Consider the following 20,638-nt stretch of genomic DNA (forward strand, 5'->3'; position numbering starts at 1 on the left):
CATGTATAAAAATGTGATATATTCCAGTACTGGTGGGAATTAGCTCAGTGGTAAAGCCTCACGTCTCAAACTTTGGGGTCATGGTTTCGAATCACTCCTATCGTTCTCTTTTGACTTGCAATTCAGGAATTCTTTTAAAATCCTGTATTTCCATCAATTTCTGTTAAGTCAGAGCAATATTCTCTCTGTTTCTTTGAAGTAATTATATCCATTAAAAAAAAATTTTTTTTTAGCTGTTTTTTTTTTTTTATTATTCAATGTAAACATTTAAATAAGACTTATTTAAATTAAATATTTCTATTTTTAAGATTCGATAGTAAGTTATTATATATTAATGTGACAAAATTAGTTTAACAAAAAAAAAGGAGAATGTTGTAAAAATTAAGCATACTTAATTTTATCTCTTATTTCCCAGAAAAATATTATCCTGTGCTTGATCAACCATTAAACAAGTCAGTTTTCATTTTTTTTTTTTTTGGGGGGGGGGTTAAAGTTCAAAACAAACTTTCAAGAAGATGTGGTATCTTTTTCCTGTATTTGTTTTCTCTGGTAATATTCCGTCACAATTTGTGTTATACTGTCAGAATACATGTGTTTTTTTTTTTTGTTTTTTTTTTGTTAAAATTTGTGTTCCTGCTTCAAATATGGCAACAACACCTAAAACACATTTAACATCTCCACATAGGGGAATGCTGAAGTTTTTTGTTAAGTTCTTGGTTGGCTGATTGTTTTTGTTTTATGGCATATCAACCCTTTTCAGGTTATTTAATGCTGAATCCAGTGATTTTGAAGAAAAAATTTTTAATACTATGTTTTGGGTTGTTTTTTTTTCACGTTGGTTTCTATTTAACCCATAGTTGGGACCCTAACAGGTACTACCACTCCGGATCAGAGTGGACCTGGAAGCAATGACAAAGGGTGGCTCCACACTCTCCAAAGCCCGCAAGCTGGGGCCTCACCATTGGATATAGTTTAAGGTCATATTCAGGACCTTTTTGTTAAATAAGTTTTGCATTATATTTTGCCTTTGTAGAAAAATGATTAAATTTTCAAAGTAACTAACATTTCTCTCTCTTTTTTTTTTCAGAAGATAGTGATCATATAACATCAACTACAATTGCTACTAGTACAACTATTACAACAACCACTACAACAACGACTACATGTGACTTGAGCAGTAGTAGCAGTTGTAGCAACAACGGACTCCTTAGCAACAGTCCAATCATCAGTGCAGTGACCAGCAATTCGACTCTACCGGCCACCACCTACAGTGCAAACAAATTGCCCCCAATTGTTGCCCTGACCAGAACCACTACTGCCACCCCTGCTGTTGCCGTCGTCCCCACCGTGGTCCCATCCCAAGCAAATACAACCAGCCTAGTGATAGCACCTACTATCACCCCGACTAACTCCCCCATCATCAGTACGGTAGTTACCACATTAGTGGGCACCACTCCAGCTCTCTCACATCATAATATAAGTCAAAATTTAAGCCAAAATTTAAGTCAAAATTTAAGTCAAAATTTAAGCCAAAATTTAAGTCAAAATTTAAGCCAAAATTTAAGCCAAAATGTAAGTCAAAATTTAAGCCAAAATATAAGTCAAAATTTAAGTCAAAATATAAGTCAAAATTTAAGCCAAAATACCACTAACACTACCAACATCACAAGCAGCAGTGCGGTTAATATTAATAATACTAATAACAACAGTAGTATTATAACTGCGACAACTACAACCCCTATTCATGACATCAATTTAAGTAATAGCATTAACAACCTTAGTTCTATCAACAATCCAACTACCACCACTAACATCAGCAACAATTTTAATAATAATATTAATAATAATAATAATATCACTAACAATAATAATAATAATAATACAAACAATACCAATAATAATAATTTTCCAACTGCATCTCTGCCATCGCCCTACTCTCACCCTTGCCTGCCGTCTTCATCCCCTAACACACCGTTATTGCACACCACTATATCCCATTCAGCCTACTCTCACTCAACATATTCTCATTCAACCCTTTCACACTCAAACTCAACTAGTGTCCGCTCAAGCCCGGCGCTTGTCCACTCCAATGCCAATCTCGCCTATCCGATCCCTGCATCCTCCAGTGTAGCGATCGGCCACTCAACCTCTTCTCCATCTTCCCTACCATTGTCGATCAATGGGCCGAGGCCCCCCACACCGCAGCCTCCGCCGCCGCCACCTCCCCCTCCACTTCCGCCTCCTCAGCCTGTCATCCTACCTCCCCCACCGACAATAAAAAGCCCTTCGCCTCAGCCTAAGGCTGCTCCGATCCAGCAGTCTCTACCGCCAGTGCCAGCTATCGTTCGTGAGCCCCCAAAGCGAACACCGCCATCTCCGAGAGCTCCACATCGGCGCGAAGATCCTGTCCTTAAAGAAAAAGAACCTTTGCCATACCATAAGAGTTCTGTCGGGTGGACCAGGTGAGTTTAATTTTCTTAAAATTGGGAAAATGGGTTTATCAATATTTTGTAAAGGACTTCCCTTTCTGCACCTGTCTTCCAAAAGGTTATGTTTGATCATCAGTTTGCAATGCATAAAAACTCTTATAGAAACAAATGAGGCACGAGTTATCTCTCCATGCGATCACTACTTCTTGAATAATCTAAACCAATAGTTATCAACATTTTAAACTTTATAGACCACTAAATGTATAATAATATAACCAGAAACTTTTTCTTAATATAAAATGCGTCCATTAATGGTAACAAACTTTTGATGGAATTTTGGCTCCAATCATACCAGTTGGATTCTTTGGACTATTGTTCTCATCTTGACTGTTATGTTCACAATGTTTGATGTAACCCCCGGCTTCATGTGTATTTTATCAAACTCTGGAATCTGCATAGAATTTCAAATGGAACCCTTTATTTAATCCATGGGGTGTTGCATGCTCTTGTTCTGTCAGCTATGACTGGGTAGAAATCCTAAGTACTAGGCAATTGTAATTTGAAAGTTGAAATTCTGCGCAGTTTCCCCAAGTTTGATAAGATGCACCTAAAAAACGTGGGAGGTTATATTGACTGAACCATGGTGAAAATAACACTCGATTCATAAGAACAGTAGTCTAAAGAATCCAAATATGAATAATCAACCCACAAAAATTCAGAACCATTTGGCTCCAATGTTGTCGCTGCAAGACAGAGTTGTTTATTTCTAGTCAAGACTGCTACTGAGTTTTATTTGCTATAATAAATGAAAATACCTTTTCGTACAAATATGTTCTTGACAAATCAAATGTTTTTGTTTTATTGATATGTTCATAGTGATTGGTATTCATTTTTCTGATAGAGAACCAAAAAATGCAGTCTTGATGAAGTATATTTGAAGCTAAAAAGAATTATATTCTATTTTATCATATGACCTTTTAGTTTAGTAATTCGTATCCACTTTTTTTGATACTATATCCTTTCAAATCTCAATCTCTTACACATGTTACATTAAAATATTTTGCTTTTATTTTTTTCCATGATATTAAAGAAAATAATTGAACCTGATGTTTAGCCATTGCTATACATAGCTGTAATAGGGACTTTTTGAAGTTAAATGTAAATATGGTTTGCCAGATTCATAAGGTTAGTAGGTATGATTGACACAGTTTGATTCAAGGTTCATCAGTTGTGTTAGATAATGTTAGATATTGATTAGTCCTCAATACATTAGTAGAGCTTAGAAGAAATATAAAAATATACTAATATAGGGTAGGTCAACACACAATGTGTGCAGTTTCAGTTGCAAAGGAGACCAAGACAAGGACTAGGAAATAACTCCGACTTGCAACAACATTTATTTCCTCATTGGTACAGCCATGTCACATCATCCACGTGATCTAGAACATTCTCCACGCCTCTCACAAGATCTTGAGCATTATCTTATTTCTCTCGTGATCATTGTCTTTCTCTTTTTTTTATAGTCCCTTTTTTCCTCACCTGTGACGTCACGTCGCATGCATTTACATACGTGCATCTGCGCTGTTACATAATTGGTTAGTTTAATCCTTTGACAGAAGGATGCATAATCATTTGCAAAGTAGATGCGGATGCAAAATTATCACAATGCAGATTTTGGATAGACAGGGATGCTAAAACCCTTGTTGTGGGAATTGACCTTCAAGAAACAACTCTGAATTCAGGAAATGTGGATATCTAAAGGGTTAAAGCTTGCGCTGTCTTTATCATTCTCCCTCAAGAACATATTTCAGTTACCCGTCCCAGGGAAAAATCAACTAGTAACGTTATTAAACCTGGCCCATGAGTATGATGCAACAGTATAGTGGAGTATCTATGTGAAATATTTTTTTTTTTTAAAGCCTCTGTAATTTTCTTTTTTTTTTTTTTTTCAGTATGATGTTTATCAAAATTTTAAATATGATTTATAATTATTTAGATGTGACTTCAGATTTTGCATTTTTTTATGTATGTATGTATATATATATATATATATTTTTTTTTTTTTTTTCTTTTCTATCTTTTTCAGTCCTAGTGCTCAGCAGTTGTACTCATCTGCGTTGAGCATCTCGCAAGCGCCGAACCTGCACCTGCCGCCACTGAGCTCCTTACACAGTCACACGCAATCATACTCCCATCATCCCTCTGCCCCTCCGCCGCCTCCTCCGCCACCACCGCCTCCGCCTCCCCCTCCTCCTCCGCCACCGCCACCTCCGCTACATCCACACCACTCTTCTGGTCATCCAGGTCCCCACAGTATGTTTGCATCCCCTCTACCTCCTCCACCAAGTTTGACCTCTACTGCCTTGCAAGTCCCAGCCAATGTACAGAGTCATTACACAGATTCTATGTCTTTCCAAGCAAGTAAGTACGAGGCTTTTTTTTTGTTTTAGTGGACAGCCATCTTTTTTTTTTTTTTTTAATCTATTTTGTTGCTTGTAGGTGTTGTTTTTGTTATTGTTAATCACTTTGCAAGTCGACAAGTGTGGTCGTCGTCATCATCATCTAACAACATTTGCTTCTAGTTGAGAATAAACAAACGGTTCCCCAGTTCGATACAAAACACCTGATGAAGGCCGGAGGGCAAAACGGCCGAAACGTTGTGACAATAACAACCAAGATAAGGAAGTCAGTCCGACAATCTCAATAAATGAAAACACCTCTTCTCAAAAATACAGACAATTACTAAACAATTAGGGTGTCACAGAATTTGGCCAAATTATGGTTTCTTGGCTGATTTGCTGTCCAACAGCAAATAATTGATTAATCAGAGCTATTCTATCCGGAGGGATGTTGTAGGGTAGACGACCAAGTGATTGGATGATTCCAATTTTTCCCCAATTCCGATACAATTACCGATTCCAGTTATTTTCAAACCTCTAAGTATTTAGCTATAAAGTGGTTTATTTATTTATTAATTTGGTGGGGGGTATAGGTGGGTGGGAAATCGAATTTATTTATTGGTCCAACACTATTTCAACCGTTTGTAAAGCAACTAATCTTGAAGAAGAAAAACTCAAAACCTTTCATCTGTGACCTGGTAAATCTCTGGCAGCTAGTGGACTGTACATCTGTGCGGGCATTACTTAACTGTTAAAGAGAGTAAGTCTTGTTTGCCACAGTGCATAGTCCGCTATAATCAAATTTACCGTTGGGAATCGTTTGATAAGTTGCTTATATATTGTTCACAATGAGGAAAGTATGCCATAATAATGAACGATTAAGATAAAAACAAATTTGAGTGAGCATTCATTTTATACATTGAGGATTGAACTTTTTTTACATGTGAAGAATGAAAGTATTTGAGTGTTCGGCAATTATATTCTAGTATTCTGTGAATAGAGTGTAGTCAGCCAATTAAAGCACTGTAAAAATAAGATCCTGATATGGAGGGAGCAGTCTGTATTTACACAGTGCAGTTAGATTGGATGAAAGATAATATCACGGAATGAGAAAAATGCCACATGTGTTTTTATTCCAGAATTTGAATTTCAAAAAATGAATCTCTTTAAAGGAAAATAAAGGTATTTTCATTTGAATCTACTTTTTTTCCATTCTCTATTTATAAATGTTCCAAACTTCTTGTTGAATCTTCACCTTAAGTAATCCAATTTATCAAATTTACACTTCTAACGATTACTATGATATTATCCCTTTGACTACTGCACACTCTTTAACCCTAGTCATCGAGTGGCCTCTAGGCCTTGATAAGTGTTGATTCCTTTGTAAAAAAAAAAACAAAAAAACTTATAAATTAATTTCTCTTGAGATTAAAAACTGAAGCTTTAATATATATATATATATATATATATATATATATATATATATATATATATATATATATATATATATATATATAGTATAATTATGTTATCAAAGAGTAAATCTTTAACAAAGCAAAACTTATCAAGTTAAGAAAAACTCAACACTATTAAGAGGAGCAAACAATATGATTAAATGAAAGATGAGAAATAAAAATTATATATAACTTTATTATATCATCAGAACAATAAGGAAAAGTTAAGGGGAAAATTAAGAAAAAAACAAAACTCTTTAGGTCATGGCATTTCAAAGCTAAACGCTTCTCATCAGAAGAGGAAAAGAGCCAGAATCATACAAAATGAAAATATAGAAAAAAAACAAAACTGGCTTAATGACATTTAGATGGTCATTTTGGGTTTCATTTTTCTGAATTAAATACTAACTGTCCAAAATTCTTTTGAAAAATATTTTTAAGCACTTTTAACCATCGTGTGTCGTTTTAGGTGTGTTTCAAAGTTTATCATTGACATTAAAATGGTGAAGATTTTATTTGTTAACGTCACATGATGTTTAAGATATTTTATGACCTACTTTCAATCTTGTGTCAGTTTTGTTTAATATCAATTGGCGATGGGGGGGGGGGGGGTTACTAAAATAACTTGGATCCATAATATGCAACTATCTTAGCCATCAAGCCATCTTCTAAATATTATTGTATTCTTTCTGGCGTAAATATAGTTTTATTCGGCTTAATATCTTTGGAAACAAATGTTGTTAACTGTTGATGACGTTCTCTGAGAATATTTCTTTATATTGTCTTGTACATTGTTGAATTGTACCATATTTCCTTGTCTATAATACAAACCCATTTTTCTAAAACAACAAAAAAAAAAGGAAATAAAATATTTTATGTATAAAGCAACCTAGTAAGTAGTACAGCCGTTTTTATCTATTTTTTTTTTTTTTTGTCAGAATAAAATTTCAATCTTTTTAGTAACCATTTCTTCTAGTGCCACTCTTACTATTCCAAAGAGGTTTCTTTTTTATTTCTTTGCAGAGTAAACATTTCTTAAAATGTGTACTTATGTATAATATGAGCCATCTTTAATTTCTGTTCAAAATGTCTTGTATTTTACACAAGAAAATATGGTATTACAGAATTACTATATTTATGTTGTTATTGCTGTGTTTTTGGATATTGATGATGGGGTGATCTCTCTCTCTCTCTTTCTCTTTCTCTCTCTCTCTCTCTCTCTGGTTCCATATTTTTGGAATGATTGGAATTATTGTGGACAAACTAAAAAAAAAGATTAATTTATTAATTATGGCGTTGAAAATTAGACTACACTGGTTAATCTTTCATTGAAGGATAATAATTATTTTACATTTTTAAGGATTTTGAACTGAGATTGCGATGTTTTTTAAAATGCCATGAACAATACAATTGCGATGCATTTTCAAATATCATGAAGAATCCAACACATGTTCATAGTCTGTAAATCTGTGTACAACCGATGCTCCACAAGATGTAAGTCAGCTGACCCAGATTACTGATGCATTCTACAACTCTTGTGGTCACTACAGTTATATCTCGGGTCAGAAACTTAATTTTTTCTTTGACTACATTTGTGAGCCTGGCCAGTACCAGATGGGTACTTGGGAAGGCTCGACACTGTATGTACCGCACCGAGTCATAAAAATTTCCAGGTTGGTATCTGGAGGCAGATTTAACTCATGGGGGCGGGGAGGTACATATCCCCATGAATCAAGCAATGGAAACTGCCGTTTTTACTTGTTTCCCCCGAGATTACCATGGCTCTACAATTTGGAGAGCCGTGGTCGCTGATGCTGTTGAAAAGAAGCAGGGTTGCTGTATGCATACATTTGTGAACAAAAATGTTTTTTTTTTTTTACATTGATATGAATATAAATCAAATTAATCCATAATGTCTCTCTAATCCACACAAGCGATGTTTTTAGTGGGTGCTTGTTCGTTATGATAGTACGGATTGTTGATTTTATCTGGTCATATAGATCAGTAACACAAACCCCATTCTCATGCATAACCCACTAATGAACATAACAAAATATCAAATTCTAACATGATGCATATGTGAGTGCAACTGATGTTCATTTAGCTGCAATAGCTCATGTGTTTTCATCTCCGTACATACACCGTAAAATCCTGCGAGTATGTACTTGTGCATCAATTACATTGTCTGCTGTACAAAACGAAATTTGTTCGAAAAAATGTGTTTGTGAACCGAGATATAACTGTAATTTAAACCTTTTTATTTCGACTCCAATTATTCTTCTAGCAAGAATTGTTAGAAATGTTTATCAATTTAGATAAATATAAAAAAAATATAACTTTTTATCTTGGGCAATTAAAAATGGAGCCATTAGTAGAGTGCTTGTTTTCTCTCTCTCTATATATATATATTCATATTTATTTCTCTCCACAGTCTGCTTTAGTTTTTAAAGAACTGAGATGGTGGGTTCTAGTCTGTCTTGGAATCGGCTAACTCTTATGTCTTTCTTTTTCTAGCTCGCCCTCCATCATCGAAGCAGTGCGAGCATTTGGATTTACCGGGCGGCATGTGTCCGTCTGCACTAAGTCCATATCTACGTACGTTTCACATTTTTCTGTCAAAAAAAAAAAAAAAAAAAAAAAAGCTGTCGCTTGTTTCATGAGCTTTTTCTTTGCCAAATTCTAGTAGCAGCAATTTTGATGTGACATTCGAAGACCATATCCCACACCCTCTCGAATGTATTCCCAACCTCTCACCTCCGTCCTGCAGCCTAACTGTTTTTGTATTTACATTGGCTTACCTACCTTTTTATTTATAACCTGTCTCATCCAGTCATTTTGAAAAACATTGCTTTTCTGGTGATTAGTCCATCATCTTCCTCTGTGTGCTACCCCTTACGTCATCTTTTTTCTTTTTTTTAACACACTGTGCCTCATCTAATTCTGTTTGTATTTGTTGTCCATACAGCTTACATAGGTTTACTTACACATCATATATATATATATATATATATATATATATATATATATATATATATATATATATACACATATATAATGTATATATGCGTATGTGAATATGTGTTTGTATATATATGATATGCATCCATATATGTATCTTTATGTATTTAATATGCATCTACATACATTTTATATATATATATATATATATATATATATATATATATATATATATATATATATATAATGTATGTTGAGAGAATCCCAGAAAAGTGCTCGATTATAAAGAAAATATCAAAATAAGAATGTAATATTTATTTATATATGCGTTACAGATGACCAGAAAAACATTGATACAGTTAGGGCAAATAACTGGTCAACTATATCGGTGACGTCATTTTCGGGCAGACAGATATCAACAGAGACTGAAGACAGTCCGATATAGGCGACCAAGTATTGGCCCCCTTTGTTTAGTATTTAAAACTGATGGTACCAATGTTTGTCTGATCTTCTGTAATGCACATACACACGCGTATAGAAAGTTATGAAAATGTATATGGTGATTAAGCTGTGTTCTGTGTTTCATCCTCATAGGGAATCGTCAGGTTAAAATTTTAGCCTGATATTTTCCTATAGAGATGAAATCCGAAATGATCTGTGGATCTAAGTTGCCATATATATTTTCAATAACTTTCTAAATAGCTCTACACATGTGTTGAGCACTGTTGAAGTAAATGCTGAAAATCGATACATAAAATATAACTTATAATATTTTATGTGGACACACGAAATAATAATAATAATAATAATATATAAATATATGCATGTATATATGTTTGTGATGTGTATTAGTATATGTATTCATATGCACGCATGTTTAATGTGTGTATGTATATATATATATATATATATATATATATATATATATATATATATATATATATATATATATATAAACGTGTATATACGTTTCTTGTTTATATAGAATCTCATCCACTGACCTGTTCATTTTACTGGATGCAATATTTTTGTAAATGCTGCTGTGTTTTTCTTTTTTTTGTGAGTTTATGTGTGTAGCGTGTATATGTGTATGTAGCGTGTATATGTGTGCGCGCTTGCACACATGCCCATGTGTGTGTGTGTGTCCACATCCATTTAGCATTTTTGTTTTGCATTATTAATTAGAATTTAATTGGCAATCCTTCACCGATTAAAGCAAACTTCCTTCCATTTAACTTCTATCTCCGTTTTCCTCTCCGCCTCCTAATCATTTAAATCCACCAACAATAACCAAACAAATCAATATTACAAAAATAATAAATGACACATTATTTCTATTTTTCCCCCCTATCTTTCTTCTATTGACTTCTTCCATCACCATGATTTGTTGGCCACGATTGCTCCCTCTCCATCCTCACACATATCCATTTCTAGAGACACAAGGACAGCAGGGCCTTCCCGTGACAGAAGCATACCGTGTGCATTTTTATGAAAACCTATGATTATAAGCATCTTGTATATATCCTAATTATTATAGTGATTTTCTAGTGTATTTATCTGAGAGAGAATAACGATTCCTAACCTTTAAAAAAAACCAAACAAACAAACAAACATTTCAAGCTTAGACGTTTCTGAATTTTTAGATGAGGATTGGTTATTTGTATTATTATTCTTCAGACTACTGTTCTCATCTTGAGTGTGATTTTCATAACGTTTCAGTCGATGTAACCTCCGACCTTCTTGAGGTGTATCTTGTCGAACTTGAGAATGTTTCTGTTGAACTCGGGAATTTGGACGAAATTTCGAGTGGAACCTTTTATTTACTTCACGGGGGTAGCGTGCTCTTGTTCTGTCAACCATGACTGAATAGACGGCCTAAGTATTTCGAAAATGTATTTTTTCGGTCGCCCACACTGAGGATTGAACCTTCAGTCCGAAGGACCCCATGGCGCAGTGGTTAGAGTACTGGGAAAAATCAATTGTAAAAAGTGATATCCACTTGAAGGTTGAAGGTTCAATTCTCGTCGTGAAAATCACACTCAAGATGAGAACAGTAGTCCGGTGAATAATAATACAGATTTCAAGCTTTGCTGACATTTTATTGGGAAATGGAAACTCCAATTCCCAACGGCTGATTGAACAAAATTGCTGACTCCAATTCGTCAAATTTCAATTTAAACGAAAACTTTAAAGAAAATTTATTGAAGTCTATCTACAATCCTATTGATTCACCAGTTTCCATAATGCCACAGAAGTTAAGTGATAGTGAGTTTGGTCATTACTAGGGCTATGACAGCAGAATATTCTTGTCATTGTTTTGACTCTCGAGTTATTATTCAACACAGTTAGACACAGTTAATCAACCGAGAACCATATTATATAAAAGCATGTAAGATATCAACACACTCGAGTCAAAACAATAAAAAGAATATGCTGTTGTCCTAGCCGTACTTATCATTACTTAAATGGGTAACCATTTGCTAATACCAGGTGGTGTGTAAAGGAAAAATATATTTTTGGAAATATTCACCGATATTTGTTGGGATGACGATGTTTGGTTGTATTAAAATCCCATCAATGAAACTGCTTAACGTACCTTGATTTTATGGTAAACAGGAAAATTAATATGGTGAAAACGATTGTATTAAAAGAAGTTCCAAACAGAAAAAAGAACCCTGACATATATATTTGGTGTTTTGAAAGAGATATTCTTTCATTTATTATCTTACTCTTGTCGTAGGCATTTCGGTAGACCATTTGTATTTTCAGTAGAATCCAATTCTTTATGAAAGGACATTCTGTTCTTTACAGTTTTATCTATATTTTAAGATATTTTTGAAAGAAAAATAGTTGACATCCTTTAATTTAAAACATGCAAGAATAATAAAGATCCTTACATTTTCGAACGTCTAACTTTAAAATGAGTGGATTTTTTTTTTTTAAAGATTATTCTTCACTTGTCTTGGATAAAGAATTCTTTGGGATCAATTCAGCTGTGCAAAAAAAAAAAAAAAAAAAAAAAAAGAACTCTTAGAGTTTAAGAATGTCTCATCTTCAAAAATCTGTTCATTTCCTGATCATTCAGCCGATATATTTTTGCCACACTAAGATTATATAATTGTGTGTTTTTCAAGTTCAAAAAGAAATTGTCTTATTGCAGAAAATGGTCAGAATTGTTTCACTGTATTTTTACATAAGTGTTTCTCTCTAAGATTTGAAACCTAACCATTTGCTTAACAATCGGGACTTGTTATGATATTACACTTACTGCTAAGTATGACCAATTATAATAATACTGTATTCGTTTACATTTACTTGTGGATCCTTTTTTTTATAAAGAGCAATAATTACATTCCTTATACTTCATCTGCCCTTCACCAACCTTTTCCTTCCTATAGTTCTGTTTTATCATTCCACAGTCCCCTGTTTTATCTCTTCACACAATTCCCTGTTTTCTCCTTCCCACAATTCCGTTTTCGCCTTCCCATAATCCCCTGTCCTACCATTCCCATAATTTCTTCTTCCAATCTTTTTTAAATTTCACACAAACAACTCCATCCACTTCATCACCGACATTAAAATCGTTGCCATTTTTTTCCTCTCAGTTCTTCATGGAAAATAAATCCAAGTGAACCTCCCCTCTTTTCGTCCATCCATAGAGATATAATATATAAATTCTTGGCATCCGAATCTGATAATATTGTTTCTTACACCCACCCGTCTCTCTTTTTCTCTAGATATATCTCATCTAGTAGAATATTTTCTTGCAGAAGGTTTATTCTTGATATTTTATGGAAAATAGAGCAAAAGAAAGGAGGAACTAAAAGACTTGTTTTATAATCGTTTTTCTTGAAGAAATGGACGAAAATCAAGATTGTCAATTACTTCAACCGTTTTCGCTTACCTAAAATTCCCATCGCAACATAAATTGCCGGGAAAAATCTTGATATTTTATAAAAGAGTTGGTTCTCATAAAAATAGTTTATATGCAAGTCGTGGAAGACAATGGTCACGGATGAGAACTCAGATGCGGAGGAAGTATATTTGGATGGTAAGGATGTGCAGAAATTTTGTTACCATGGGGATATCATTGGAACCAAGTTTAGGGGCTGGTGTAATTGCAAGAGTTAGGAGTGGATGGTGTAAATACAGGTGAATTTCGGCCATTACTGACCGTTGGAGAAATTGCTGTTGACCAAAGAAAAGCTCTATCAGGCATGTGTATGCAATGTGGTGATGTATGGAAATGAAACCTGATCAGTGGCGGTTGAGGATATGTGTTGCATGGAGAGAAATAATATGAGAATAAGATAATATTCTTCATCTTTCAACTGGCAATCCATCCGTCCAGCTTATTAACCTTCATCTTTGAGTGGATTTTGGCCTTGATAAGTAGCGACTCTTTAATAATTAAATAAAGGCAATTTCGTTGTGAGGTAAATCACCATTTTTATGCGAACGCTGACAGGAAAATTAGTCTTCCATAGATATTTTGAATAGAATTGCGTTTTCAGCTTTATTTTATGTTCATTTTATTTTATCTTGAATGGACTAAGAAGAATGATAGAGAAAGAGAGAGAAAGCTCTCAATGAAAATCTATTTATTGACCAGTCTAGCCGTGTCTCGGTTCTAGACTTATCCCTGTCATTGCCCGTCACTGGAACCTTGTCAGTCTAATTGGTAGCGGCTTTTACTAACCTGTCATCAGAGTCTGAAGTAAGCCTCTTATTGAGCCGGTAATCATGAGGTCATTTCATGAAATTACATCAAAGCGAAAACATCTAATTTCTTCTTTTGAATACAACTATTTTTATTTTTATTTTTTAAAGGCGGAGGTGGGGGGGCAGTCTTTGTACCCCTTAACTGTTAGAATTTACTTTTCTTTTTTTTTTTATCTCTTTGTTTTCTCCCGCTCTTTTGTTGTTCATTAGTATCGACTGCTTTAGGCTTCGAGGGCGCGAGGGGGGGGGGGTTACGTACCACAGCTTAATCATACTAATTGGCCGTCTCACACGAAAATCATAGAAGAACACTTGGCTAAATACTTGTAATACCATTTTTCTGACCCTGTTATTTGTGGCATTATGACGGCGTCTGTTCGAGGGTGAACGGAAAGGCCGGGGCTGGGGGAAAAGAAGGAAATAGCTGGATTCGAAAGAGGTAAATTAATTAGGGGAACCTTCATCTCAACTCCTCAAACCTTTATTTATTTGTTTTTCTTCTAGTTAGATTAGGAGTCAGAGCCATCGTAAACTAATGTATCCAGTGGACTTGAAGTGTGTAATTGCGATCCAATTAAACATCCGTTTCTTCTTCTTTTTTTTTTCTTCTAGGAAAATCACAATGTTGTTCATCTTCTTCAAGCGAACTGTTTTTTTTTCTTTTTAAATCTTGTAAACTTGCTATTTAATAATGATCAAGGTTTTTTTTTTTTTTTTTTTTTTTTTGGCATTTGGTAATTGTATTCTTTTATTTAAGAGCGTCTTTCCTCTGCCAGCAAATTAATCGTACACCAATTATTTACATCATTCGCTCATTAATTTAAAAGTTTGCTACATAGAAGAACATTTTACTGATCTTGTCTTTCGTTTCTTCATTCTCCCACCCATCCTCACCCGCCTGGTTAACGTTTCATCCTCCAACCCACTCCCTTGCCGCAGTTTTAAATGATTTGTTTCCATCTTATTGATTTCTGATGATATTAACTATTGGACTTTATTATTGATAATAATAAAGGATGTTTTATTTTACTTATCACCTTTTTATCTTCAAAAACAAATAGAGATGATTTGTTCCGCATCTTTTTTTTTTATTTTACTTTCTTTTTTTTTTACTTTTTTTTTATTTTACTTGTTTTTATTTTACTTCTTTTTTTTATTTTATCTATCAAAGGATGCTTTGGTTTTCTCAGAGACTGTTTTTTTTTTATCCTCCTTACAAACTTTCTCCTCTTTTTCTTCCCTTTTCCCTTTCTGTATTTCTCTTTTTGTCTTTATCTCCCTTTGCACCTCTCTCTCTCTCTCTCTCTCTCTCTCTCTGGCCCTTTTTCTTCTTGGTTGAATATCAATAAGCATGGATGTTTAATCTTAGTGTGTGGCATCACTATCCATACATTTCTCTCTCTCTCTCTCTCTCTCTCTCTCTCTCTCTCTCTCTCTCTCTCTCGTTGTTTCTCTCCTTCTCTGGCCCTTTTTCTTCTTGGTTGAATATCAATAAGCATGGATGTTTAATCTTAGTGTGTGGCATCACTATCCATACATTTCTCTCTCTCTCTCTCTCTCTCTCTCTCTCTCTCTCTCTCTCTCTCTTATATATATATATATATATATATATATATATAATCTCACACATACACCCAAACATTTTTCCAAACATTCTTCCTTCTTGTTTCTTAACACTTTTCTTGCTAGTTATTTATTTTTATTTTCTCATTCTTCCTATGACGTTTGAAGGCAATGCCGCCATCATTCTTTGATAAATGGTGGATTCGCAAGTATGTTCACCCCACATCTACTTCCGCTGTCTCTTCCCCCTCGCCCAGTACTGTTCACACCTCCAAACTATTTATGCATTTATCAAGGCGCATAACTCCCGCGTAGTCCCCACTTCATCTCTCTAGCCTGCTATTCCTTCTCTCTTTCCTTGTCATACAAAATATTTTGGTAATTTCCTTTATCTTTCTCGACTTCTTTCAAAATGATTCCTCACGCGTTTTATACTCATTAGAAAATGGCATGAGATAATCTTAAAAAGGGTTGATATGCGTTTAAACAAGCAAATAACAACTATATCACATTGAAACACTAGTTCTCTGCAGATCACCAAAGTTAAGCAACATTAAGACTTGCCAATACTTAGATGGGTAACTATTTTAGGAATAATGTGATTTTAGATGGTTCAATTTTTAGAGAGCATTTATGTTTGCTAAGTTTAAGGTAAAATGATTCAAAAGTCTGAGAAGATGTTTGTAAATCTGATTATTTTGGCTTTAAAAAAACCCAAAAAACATTTATTTATTTGCGGACTGTTATCCTCATCTTCATAGTTGTTGTTTCACGACGTTTCAGTGAATTATTCCTCTGCCCTTTGTCAGGTGTTTAACCGCGACAGGATAGGAATGCTGAGTCTCTTAACTGTATCCTAGTAATTACTGCCTTCCATAGTTGTTGTCATCTCACCACGTTTTGGCCAACTAATCCTCTGGCTGGCTTTGGATAGGATTGAAACCGCTATCTTCAGACAATGCTCGCCTTGAATCATAGAGATTCAACGCCCCTATCCACTGCACTATTGGTCTTATAAATCCAAGTTTTTCATTCTTATCTGGTTTTTCATCTTTGCGTCCATACTGAATATTATATTATTTTATTATTGTAATCCTTTGAGATAAGTAATTTGTAGATTTATTTGTTTGTGGACTGTTATCCTTGTCTTCATAAGTGTTGTTTTACACTGCTTCAGCCAATTATTTCTCTGGCCTTCTTCAGGTAGTTAACCACGGCAGGATAGGAATGCTGAGTCTCTTAACTGTATCATCAGTAATTACTGCCTTCCATAGTTGTCGTTTCACCACGTTTCGGACAATCCATCCTCTGAGGAATAATTGGCCGAAACGTCATGAAACAACAACTATAAAGATGAGGATAACAATTTGCGAACAAACAAATAAATATACAAATTACTTATCTCAAAGGATTCCAATGATAAAAAAAAAAAAAAATGAAAAATCAAGCAGGCGAGAACTTTTTGGAGGAAATTAACAATCCTGTCCACATCCATATGATGTTTGGTACAAATAAACCACAATCTATGCCTGACTTATCCATCAAGTTTCACCCATGAATATCCAACAGTCTTTGTTTTATCACTATTCACTGATGCACTTCAAATGCCAGCATAACTGGATACGCCATGCAGAATTTTCAATAATTCTGACACCTTCTCACTCTGTTGCTCTTAACGTTGAGGTTTAGGATTAAAGTAAGAAAAAAAAAACGAGGGGAAAATCTCTTTAGGTCATAGCATTTCAAAGCTGAATGCATCTCATCAGAAGAGGAGAGAAAAATAGTGTGATTTTTCCCCCCCCTTTTTTTTTCCTTACTTTAACCGTGTTTAATCTTATTGGCATGATAATGTAATAAAGGTTCTTATATAACTTTAATCTTTATTTCATATCTTTTCATATATATATTTCTCAATGATTCTGACACATTTCTTGCTCTTAACGTTGAAGTTTAAGATACTTTCATTGCCCCTGAATTTGTGAGCCAACTAGAACTTGATTTTTTCTCAATATATTCAACATAGACATTTTTACTTGAAGAAAACTTGCTTATTAACTATTGAGTTTATTTTTTTCTTGGACCATCCAATACATAATATGGTCACAACCTCCTATCTGAAAATGCTAATATATCAGACTTGCATTGAATTTGGTCCATAGTCATTAGACGCCAATTAAATAAGATTCCCTGAATTTCAATTTCTTACGACGAATTAAGTTTAAACCTTAAGTTTTAGACATTTTCTAGAATTAAAGTCATGTAATGGATTTTGATCACAATTAGAATAAGGATTCTACACATAAGGTTTAGTATCATTATATCGTGATTACAATTTTCATAAGAGGATGTAAATGTGGTGCAAAACTGTTCTGTTCAGGGAATTTGTTTTATTTGTTCTATGATGTAGTGACGTACAGAGAACTTTCAAAGGGAAAAAGAAAAAAACAGCAAAAATATAGTAATGAACACCGGTGAGGCACTGGCCTACAATACATTCCTCTGAAAAGGGTACTTTTAATACAGGAGTAAAAGGGGCAGGTGCTTGGCATCACGAGTACCCCCTCTGCATGTCCCGGCTAGGGTGGGTATTCTTTTAGAGTGTGTGTGTGTGTGTGTGTGTGTGTGTATATATATATATATATATATATATATATATATATATATATATATATATAGTTAAAATGACAGCTAAAAAACATTAGCCTGGTGATATTATGAATTTATTTCAGCCCAATAAAGCCGTTTCAAATGAGTGAGCTGGTCGAGAATTACCGACAGATTGAGGAATGGTAAAATAAATCGCGACCAGCTTATTCATTTGAAAAGGCCTTATTGAGTTGAAATAAATTTATAATGAGATTGGATTAAGGTTTTTGGGTTGGGTTTTTTTTTTCTCTTTAAACTTTTATTTTTGCACTGCCATGCATTGAGTTCTCCCACTTAAAATTTCTACAGGAATTTCTCAGTTCTTCACATACACACACGTGTGTGTGTGTATGTGTGTAGATGCACCAAAAGACTTTTACTCTCATCCCTTATTTCCTTAAAATATGCTAATATGGACATATTTGCCAGTTATACATGCACTCATTTCATAGTAATGTGTGTGTGTGTGTGTGTTGTATATGCCTGTTGCCATCATGATTAGCTTGTTGTATTTGTTATTCAAGTTTGTCAGTAGAAATGTTTTATTTCTGTCTGTTTACACGTTTGTCATTCCGGTATATTTCTGTATGGCTTTACACACCCGTCTCTGTGTTGGATGTAATTCTATTTGTCTTTTGTGGCTCTATGGAAACGCTACCTTTTCTCCTCCTCCCCTATCTTTCCACCCGGGGGCCTATTCGCTTGTAATTGAGGTGGGTGGGTGGAGTGCTTGTACAATCTGAAGAACACATTTTTTTTTTTCACCCTAACAAATACCTATCCTTTTGCTTAGCTGCGTTTGAATTTCTACCATCTGCTTTTCATCCTTAGCATTAGTGAGTGTATACTTTGCGGTTTCTTCTTTTAAAGAACTTTCAACACACCCTCCTCCCCTACTTTTCAACCTCCACTCCCCTTTTTGTGTCTACATTGAAGTGCAAAAAAAAAGAAAAAAAGTAAAAAAAGAAATGATGTACTGAATGAATTTGCCCCTCCATCGTCAACCTTTTTGGTAAGAGTGATACCTAAGTTTCCACTTAGCGTGAATGTATAATTCTCTGTAAAAAGAATAGAGCACTCAGATAATCTCGTAATTGTGTGTGTGTGTATATATATATATAAACACATTTGCAATTACGAGGCTTACTGTGCCTTATTTTTATTATATACTGTTATTTGCATCTCCACTAACTAGTATATATACTCTGAAGCCTGGAACATATCTACATTGAGCTTGCTTTTTTAAAACAATTTATACATTATAAGGTATATATATCTTACAATATATAAAATTATATATATATGTGCGTGTGTGTATTACGTCATCCACCGACGGCTGTTTTGCCATCTCATGGATTTTTATTGCTGCTATTATAGATATAGCAAGTGTTTTCGTGATAACATTCAAAACCACACCATTAACAACTGTGCGATGAATTCGTAATCCTATATTATGCAACTTTTTCTAAACAATAAAAGAGGTTTTAGGGCTTATGAAATGTTTTGTTTATATTCAGACTATCGGTTAATATTTGAAAACTCTGTAAGTGTAATTTTTTTATGCTAAGTGGAAACCGTTATTTTTCTCACCAGGTACCTCAACTCGTAATGAAGGAGCACGTATATATATATATATATATATATATATATATATATATATATATATATATATATATATATATATATATATATATAAAGGATGGCACTTCAAAGTAATAAATAATATAATAAATAAAATTACTGGAGATGAAGATAAAAAAAATTCTTACATTAATTGCTTCACTTAATCTTTTAAAGCTTTTAGTATCATGATAGGTTATTGCATAAAGATTTTTTTGTCTATTTTATTTATTATATTAAAATTGGAAAATAACGTGATATTAAAAGCCTATAAAGATAATAGAACGCTTAATATATCAGATAGAGCAATTAAATAACCAAAAATCAATGATAATAAAAATTAAATATATTACAATATTTATTCAACCAAGTAATGAAAATAGAATCCTAAACCCATGCATTTTCCAAGATACTCTTTTCATCAGAGGATTAACATTAGTTCAAAATTTATGACTAACATAAATTTGAAAATATATTAAAAATAACATTTTTGTGAACTAAAAGACAATTTCCATAGAATAGAATAAAAGAATGAAAAAAAAAAGAATAATTATCTAATCACTCAATCAATCAATTAATTAATAAAGTTAACTCCATAATGAAAAATCTGGAATCAAATGTCTGAATGAATTATATTGAAATCCAAAAATGTCAGTTAAATTTGGATATCACAAATAATCGATGCCCCTTAACGTCCAAATTTTCATGAAAAGTGTCTATCTTTGAAAATCTATGGATTAAGGATTTTTCTTTATTATAATTCCTTGTTTGAATTTTTTGTAGATTAAGAAATATTGTAATTTATTCAATTTTTATTGAATATATATATTTTGCCTTTTATTTATAC

At 33.7% G+C, this 20,638-nt stretch overlaps 1 protein-coding gene across 6 annotated transcripts in view; it reads left to right on the forward strand.

The window, feature by feature from the left end:
- Nucleotides 1-20,638, forward strand: part of LOC145261228 (uncharacterized) — a 447,422-nt gene that overhangs the window by 400,252 nt on the left and 26,532 nt on the right. For 5 of the 6 annotated variants that reach the window (XM_080119595.1, XM_080119596.1, XM_080119594.1 and 2 more), the window contains 3 exons: nucleotides 1,088-2,462; nucleotides 4,516-4,850; nucleotides 8,797-8,877. In XM_080119595.1, the coding sequence (XP_079975721.1) occupies nucleotides 1,088-2,462; nucleotides 4,516-4,850; nucleotides 8,797-8,877 (1,791 nt within the window). The remainder of the gene's footprint in view (nucleotides 1-1,087; nucleotides 2,463-4,515; nucleotides 4,851-8,796; nucleotides 8,878-20,638) is intronic. The other variant, XM_080119597.1, reaches the window with a different exon arrangement.

The sequence above is a fragment of the Euprymna scolopes genome, chromosome 37 (assembly GCF_053919585.1).
Source record: "Euprymna scolopes isolate OS-2025 chromosome 37, ASM5391958v1, whole genome shotgun sequence".
Taxonomy (NCBI): domain Eukaryota; kingdom Metazoa; phylum Mollusca; class Cephalopoda; order Sepiida; family Sepiolidae; genus Euprymna; species Euprymna scolopes.